Genomic DNA, 8138 nt, shown 5'->3' on the forward strand with positions numbered 1-8138 from the left:
TTAAAACATGTCATTAAGTTACCACAGTTCAAAACCATGATGGTCTCAAAAGCATGGTCAACGATCAGCAGAAATCCAAGCTGAATTTTAAAAACAAAATCTGAACAATCTGTTTTAGACCAATGACCATCTTGATATATACATTTTCTGTTAACGTTAGAAGACAGCAGAAATTCCACGTGCCTCAGTTCACCTATAAAATGGCGCGCAACTTTAGACTCGTTCTGAAAAGAACACGATCAGACGATAGTCAATAAAAATGATTGCTGTGTGGGACACGCAATTTATATTGCTAAAAATCATCCAGTATCATTGTTATGGTATAGCATAGATATATAAAAATAAAGATCCATGAAAACAAAACTGTTTAAAATAGTTCTCAGACAAATAATTTAGGGTAGAGTTGGTCTCATTCTTTTCCACTGGCCAAATAGTATTTCAATTGTTTTAAACAGTTCAAATAAAATTTAATTTATGCAGTTTTGCCAATAAGGTGAACATCTTTTAGCTATGTATAGCCTATATTTATTGCAATGTAAATAGAATTGTCTGACTCTATGAGTCACTGACAAAATAACCCATTTAAAAAAGCATCAACACCTCTGTGCAGCTGCGTAATCTATTATCATTGGACCTATTCAAACAGGACAATGGACCGTTCGACCACTGAATCCAACAGTGTCTGCCATAATATAGAAGTTCTCACTAAAATATTTTTGCATAGCATGAGATCTGAAGCCATAAAAACACATTTCAAACTCACCATCCAGACGCCAGAAACACATACAGAACAAAACAATCCAAAACATCTTCAATGGTTTCAGTCCACAAATCATATGAAAAGACAGATTCTTCAAAACTGGTTCAGTAATAAAATGACAGATGAGCTGATGTGAGGCTGATCTGCAGTAAAATGAAGTGAAACTCCAACAACATCTAAAATAACTGCACATCTTTAAGTGTTAATGCATGTGATCATCTAGCACGTTTTTTGGCTGATTATTTCACACTCTGATCATTATCACTTTGAGCTCCAGTAGACCTCAGCTTCCTGTACATCAATGGTGTTGTTTTCAATATAAATAAACTGACCCATAATATTTTAAGTGATGTTTCATAAACAAATTTCGGGAGGAGCATGCACGGATAATTAACACGGCCAGTTCATCATTAGTGATTGACGTTACACCGTTTACCAATCAGCTCAAGAGAACACCTATAAATAATCAGGTACGTCCTACCTTCGTTATCTCTCGACTTTCAGAATTCGGTTCGCTCTGTTGCCATCTTATCACAGACCCAATTTTCCGTCCAGCGAAGAGATCTATACTGGGGATTTTTTCAGAATTGCCGCATTTGCCGGCCCAATGATAACTCCTACCCTGCCAAACACGGCCGCCGAGCACCGCACCGCGTTATCGCGACAGCTGCTCTTCTCGACCAGCCACACGCTGTGGCCAATAGACCGTGCAAAGCCCCAAACTTGCCTCGCTCGACACCACCATTGTCCCGCTCAAAGATCCGGCTCTCCTCGAGCGCTGGATCACGGCAGCAGCAGGCATTCAACGAGGCCTGGGCCGCGCCCCAGATCTCACTGCAGCAAAGCCTCACTCGCTTCCTGCCGCGGCTTGATCAGCCTTTCACTGCGGCTTTTTCCGGCCGCAGCACAATTTGAGGCTGCCTTCACTAGCGGCGCAGGCCGTGTGTTGCAATTTAATAAATTTTTAGAGTTGTCATCCACACTGAAATGTCTGAAGGCATTACATTTGCCTTACTGTGCATGTATAAACATAGTTTGTATTATACGGGTTTAAGTTTCATGTGATTCTTCTGGCAGGATCAATTTATTTATGGAAATATTTCACCATTTACTGGCGCGCTCACTCAGAATTGATCTAAAACGCAACTGCCCTTGTGTTTTCCGCAGGACAACAATTGTGAGTACAATTTCTGTTGTCTTTTTAGGACTGTAATATGAAAAGAGTACAAAGTAAATATCTTTAGAAACAGCGTTAAAGTGAATAGCACATGAAGCCTTTAAGATCGACGTGCGGTCAGACCGATTCCATATCAGAAGCTCACCGAACCCTCATCAGCCGACCCCTTTAATGCCAGTCCATCCATGTTCACTCAAACTCCTGAACAACCATAGCTAACCCACTTTAACATCACCTAATCTATAACGGCTCATCCCCACTCCAGCTGTCCCAGCAGCACCCCGCACCCGCAGGAGCTTTTCCATATTTCCCCACTGCAGCAGCAGTCTCTGCTCCTGCAGGAACATTTTCCCTATTTTTTCCTACTGCCGCAGCAGTTCCAGCTCCCGCAGGAGCCTTACCTAATTCCTACACTGCCACAGCAGTTCCCGTTCCTGCAGGTGGTCTTCCAAAATTTTCCCTAGTCCTCGCTTCCACAGGAGGTTTTCCATTTTCCCCACTGCCACTGCAGTTCGGGCAGGAGCCTTACCTAACTTCTCCCACACAGTTCCCGCTCCCGAAGGAGCCTTACCTAATTCCTACACTGTCACAGCAGTTCCCGCTCCCGCAGGAGTCTTTTTCTCCATTTTCCCACTGCAACAGTTCCTGCTCCCGCAGGAGCCCTTCCATATTTCCCCACTGTTGCAGCAGTGCCCGCTCCCGCAGGAGCCTTTCCGTATTTCCCCACTGCCGCAGCAGTGTATACTCCCGCAGGAGCCTTTCCGTATTTCCCCACTGCCGCAGCAGTGTTAGCTCCCGCAGGAGCCTTGCCTAAATTCCCTCACTGCCACAGCAGTTCCTGCTTCAGCAGGAGCCTTCATCTTTACACTTCTGCAGAAGCCATTTTTTCTTTTTAGATGCCACAGCAGCGGCCGCTTCCGCAGAAGCCAATTTCTCTTTTCAGATGCCGCAGCAGTTCCCACTCCTGCAGGAGTTTTCTTTTCAGATGGCACAGCAGTGCCCGCTTCTGCAAAAGCCAATTTCTCTTTTCAGATGCCGCAGCAGCGCCCGCTTCCGCAGAAGCCAATTTCTCTTTTCAGATGCCGCAGCAGCGCCTGCTTCCGCAGAAGCCAATTTCTCTTTTCAGATGCCGCAGCAGTGCCCGCTTCTGCAGAAGCCTTTTCTGTATTTCCCTACTACCACAGCGGGGGGGGGGGGGGGGTGCAGTCCATCGCAGGATAAGAAAATCACAGCTTGAGGTGAAGGACAAGGCCCGATCACCATAGAGTAAGTCAGTTCGTTTGGTAGAGGGAAACCATTTGGTTGAACTCGTGCTACCGGCTTGCTCTGTGAAAGTTCTTGGTTGAGAACTCTTTGAGTTTCTGCTCAGCTGTGAGTATGGTTTGGTTTATATTTACCTGACAACGTCTGTATACTGAAGTTACTGATGTCAGCCATTTGCTTTCTTTTTAGAAAGGACTTTATTTATCTATGTCTACACTTGTCTATTCTACAAATGATTGCTGAATCGTGTGTAATTGTCTGGATACATCTTAAATCACCTTTGGGTACGAGGTGTGGGTTCATCCAACGCGGCACACAGGACAGCAACACGCCGAACACCAACGACACTATGGGTTATAGGAATACTAACATTGCATCGCACTCAAATAACTTTGTGGATAAAAACGTCATCTCATCACTCAACAATTCTCGTATTTCAACTGTACATGGAACAATAAGTTAACTTCAAATCATTGACTGAGTTAAAAACAAAGTGTGTTTATATTGGTTATGGTTTATTTGTTGATTTTTGCACCTGTTGTGTGTATATATATATACACTTGTGGGAAGAATAAATTAGGATACAAAGATCATTTGTGTTGTGAAGAGTATTTTAATCAGTACATGTTAAAAATCTGTTGAACCCCTCAGAGTAACAGCTTTAAAGAAACAAGGTGTTACAAGGTGCTTGACACAATAACTGTAAAAAAAACATGGTGAGACTCTTGAACCTCAATGTAAAAGACTTTATTGATGAAAGCAAGCAAATACAAATGACAAAGCAGCAGTAAAATGAGATCTGTGTGCCTCTTTATTCTTTTGTTTTATGTACCTGAGGGAAATATAAACCATAAAACCCTTCAAACAGGATTTTTAAAAGTCGGACAATAAAATAAAGAGTGCAAGCTCAAATAATCATCAGTAGGCTATTTATTATGACAAAAACACTAGAAAAAAACACACACTTGAAGAACCTTTAAAGTTCAGCGTTCTGCTTTAGATTTCAATACTTCCTGAAAAGATGAACATAAAAAGGCATGAATTAATAAATCTCACAAATATATAGGACTGTATATGCAAAAACAGTTTGGGATAAATTACACCAGTCATGTACCTGATGTGTGAATAGTTGCTTGATCTTGTTCAGTTCTTCTGGATCTGATGTCCTAAACCAGAAGAATGACAGTAGCCACACCCACCAGAGCAGAGAGGACCAATCGGATCACAGCTTCAGTAGAACCACAACAGTGGACAGAGTCTGAGGAATAAAAACATTAAACTGAGATCAGCTCAGTCAATAAACGTTAATATCAGCACCAACATCAACTAATATCAGCACCTGTCATCTAATATCAGGTCTGTCATCTCAAATGATAAAATGATTAAAACATTAAATATATAAATAGTTAATAAAAATAAGAATATTTGAAGGACAGGATAAACAAAAACAAACAAACAAACAAACAAAAAAAAAGGTGAAAAAAGGTCAAACATATTTAACCTACCAAAGACACTGAGAATGAAATGTGTCTTCTTATGGGTGATGAGTAACTGATAAACTCCAGCATGTTGAGTTGTCATGTTTGTGATGGTAAGAGATCCAGTTTGTTTGTCCAGCTTCAGTCTGTCTCTGAATCTTCCGTCAAGAACATCATCATATACAGTGATTCTGTTGGACCATTCAATCCATCCTATTAAAGTGTTTTCATTTCCAAACATCCACTGAATTTCATCCATTGTTAAAGTAAGACGAGGGTTTAGAGTGACTGAATCTCCCTCCATCACTGATATTTCATCTGTATCATCAGGGTTTGTCACAGATTAATACAGTTAAATAACTTGGTATTCTATGGTATGGTATAATAAATAAAATTGTTTTAATTTAAACAATATCATAAAACAACTGAAACAAGTAACGAGTAATAAACGAGTATGAATTTTAAATTTTGCATTAAAAAACAGGTGACCCCCCCCCCCTTTTAACTCACCATAGGCAGTGAGAAGGAAATCAACCCTTGCATTGTTGATCTTTAGTTGATAAACTCCAGTGTGTTCAGCTGTGATGTTTGTGATGGTCAGAGATCCAGTTTGTTTGTTCAGCTTTAGTCTGTCTCTGAATCTCCCATCAAGAGCATCATCAAATACAGTGATGATGTTGTAGTGTTTAATGATATGAGCTAATACATCGTTCACATCCCCATAATTAGTGTTCACATCATCCTTCTTCCACTTAATCCAATCAATCCTATCATTGTCCATTATTTCAGTAAGACCAGTATTTAGAGTGACTGAATCTCCAATTTTCACAGACACATTCTTCTCTCCTAAATCACCAAACATACGGATAACAAACACAAACAGGATTCAACACATATTAAGACAGTTATTTTATGGTTTACTAAAGTAAATAGTTGGATATTTAAATTTTAATGAATATCATAATTAAACGACAGAAACAAAATGGAGTTTGGGTTATTAATTGAATCTTTGTGCTGATTAATATATAAAGCAGGTTAAACTGATATTTAACTCACCATAGATAATGATATCGAAACTCTTTCTCACATTGTTGATCTGTAGTTCATAACGTCCAGCATGTTCAGTTGTTATGTTTGTGATGGTCAGGGATCCAGTTTGATTGTCCAGCTTCAGTCTGTCTCTGAATCTCCCATCAAGAACATCATCACATACAGTGAATCTGTCGGTCCGTTTATTGATTTCAGCTATTACAATGTTTTTATTTCCAAAACTCCACTGAATCCGATAATCATTCTTCATTTCAGTAAGACCAGAGTTTAGAGTGACTGAATCTCCCTCTGTCACTAACTTCTCTTCATAACCAAACGTACCTGAAGAACAATGTTTTTCACAGATTAAAGGTTTGATGAAGCTTTAATAAAATAATTTTAATCATTTAAATGTGATGTGAATAATATTCTGCAGCAGTACAAAGACAAAAGATGATGAATGCAAAGAGAAATAGATTTATATATTGAACAATAACTAAATAAAAAAAGACAGTTTTACTTTACTTTAATCTTTAATGTCACACTAAAACTAATGCTGTTGGGTATTTGAGCTTCATAATTATTGTGTTATATTTAACCCATTTAAGCCCACCGGCAACTATAGTTGCTGCAGTTTATAGTTGTCATTTTCCTTTTGTAAATATTTTTCTAGATGTTATCCATGTTTTATTTCTAAATGACATGCAAGAAAACAACCAAATAAAGGATCTCAAGAAAAAAAAAAAAAAAAAAAGGTATTCACTTCCTTCATGTCACATCCTGCTGTCAACTTCCTACCCCTAATTCCAGGAAGCATGGCGAAGGCAAATCAGGGCTACATATATATATATATATATATATATATATATATATATATATATATATATATATATATATATATATATATATATATATATATGTAGCCCTGAGTATGTAAAAAAGACAGGCCCCTTCAAATTTTGAACTGTAAAAAAGACTGTTGTCTGGAAACAAAGATAATTATTTTGTCATTAACTTTCATTACTGGATTCCACAGTGTTCTGCATTAATTTGTTGTTAAACTCATGTTCGCCAGCAGGGGGCACCCAACCTTTACAATACACATCAGTAGCTGACTAACAGAACAGAAGTAGACGCGGCCGACGGGGGAGGCGGGATTGGCAACGGCTGATCTGTGACTGGAGAGCGCATGGTAGGAAGTGGCATAGAGCGATCCGGAAATGGAGGGTGAAATTTTTGATGCGGATGAAAGTGGGAATGGAAATAATGAATGGAGTATCCACCTTTTTCCTGACGTAAAAATGGGCGCCGCCATTTGTAAATTTTATGGGTTTTTATGGGAACTTCCAAACTCATTTGCGTCCAGCTATTTTTAGCTGTACAAAACAGTTCATTTGCTGATTGATATTGACAATTGATGTGTCCTATCATATTAATTTAAGTGTTTTATCTTAAACACACTGGTTTGTACTGCAAACAGTTTTACCGTTTAGTGCACGTTGTTATTTTCCTCGTTATTTACCAATAGCGGCTAATGAAACGGAAGTCTCACCCATAGGCTTACTTCTGCGTTGAGGAAAAAGGTGGATAGTAGAAAATCGGAAAAGAAAGAAAAGCTGGAGTAATGCATCAGAAACTGACAGTGAAAATGGAACTCATCTGACAAGAAAAAAGAAGGAAGAGAAAAAGGTAATGATGAAACTTGAAACTGGATCCTTCAGTGTCATTAATCTGCTGAAGTTATCTAAAACTATTAAGGAAGTGATAGGATCGACTGAAAGTGTTAAGAAGTTGAGGGATGGTAGATTGCTAATATATTGTAAGGACAGTAGGCAACAAAAAAGGCTCTAGGAGTTAAATCGATCATGGGACAAACTGTGATGTGTTCAGTACAAGAAGAAAAGAAATGGTTGAAAGGAGTAATAACAATAATAATAAGTCGTGGCCTAATGGTTAGAGAGTCGGACTTGCAATCCAAGGGTTGTGAGTTCGAGTCTCAGGCTGGCAGGAATAGTAGGTGGGGGGAGTGAATGTACAGTGCTCTCTCCACCCTCAATACCATGACTTAGGGGCCCTTGAGCAAGGCACCGAATCCCCAACTGCTCCCCGGGCACCGCAGCATAAATGGCTGCCCACTGCTCCAGGTGTGTGTTCACGGTGTGTGTGTGTTCACTGCTGTGTGTGTGCACTTTGGATGGGTTAAAAGCAGAGCACGAATTCCGAGTATGGGTCACCATACTTGGCTGCGTCACGTCACTTTCACTTTTTCACTTTCACTTAGATGTAACAGCTGAAAAGATTAAGAGAGGTATTACGGGGGCCACAGTGATTGATGTGAAAAGACTAAAATGCAATAGGAATAATGAAAGGGGAGACAGCATCTCTGTGATGATTCATTTTGATGAGGATAAGCTGCCTGGTAAAGCCTTTT

At 39.6% G+C, this 8138-nt stretch overlaps 1 protein-coding gene across 1 annotated transcript; it reads right to left on the minus strand.

The window, feature by feature from the left end:
• Positions 1–4542: 4542 nt before the first annotated feature.
• On the minus strand, positions 4543–5540 carry LOC122141615. Its single transcript, XM_042749511.1, has 3 exons — positions 5189–5540; positions 4706–4996; positions 4543–4565 (listed from the first exon to the last, which is right to left on the minus strand). Exons 1-3 carry the CDS (start codon positions 5538–5540, stop codon positions 4543–4545), a joined length of 666 nt encoding a protein of 221 aa, XP_042605445.1.
• Between the last annotated feature and the right edge of the window lie 2598 nt (positions 5541–8138).

The sequence above is a fragment of the Cyprinus carpio genome, chromosome B22, assembly GCF_018340385.1.
Source record: "Cyprinus carpio isolate SPL01 chromosome B22, ASM1834038v1, whole genome shotgun sequence".
NCBI lineage: Eukaryota > Metazoa > Chordata > Actinopteri > Cypriniformes > Cyprinidae > Cyprinus > Cyprinus carpio.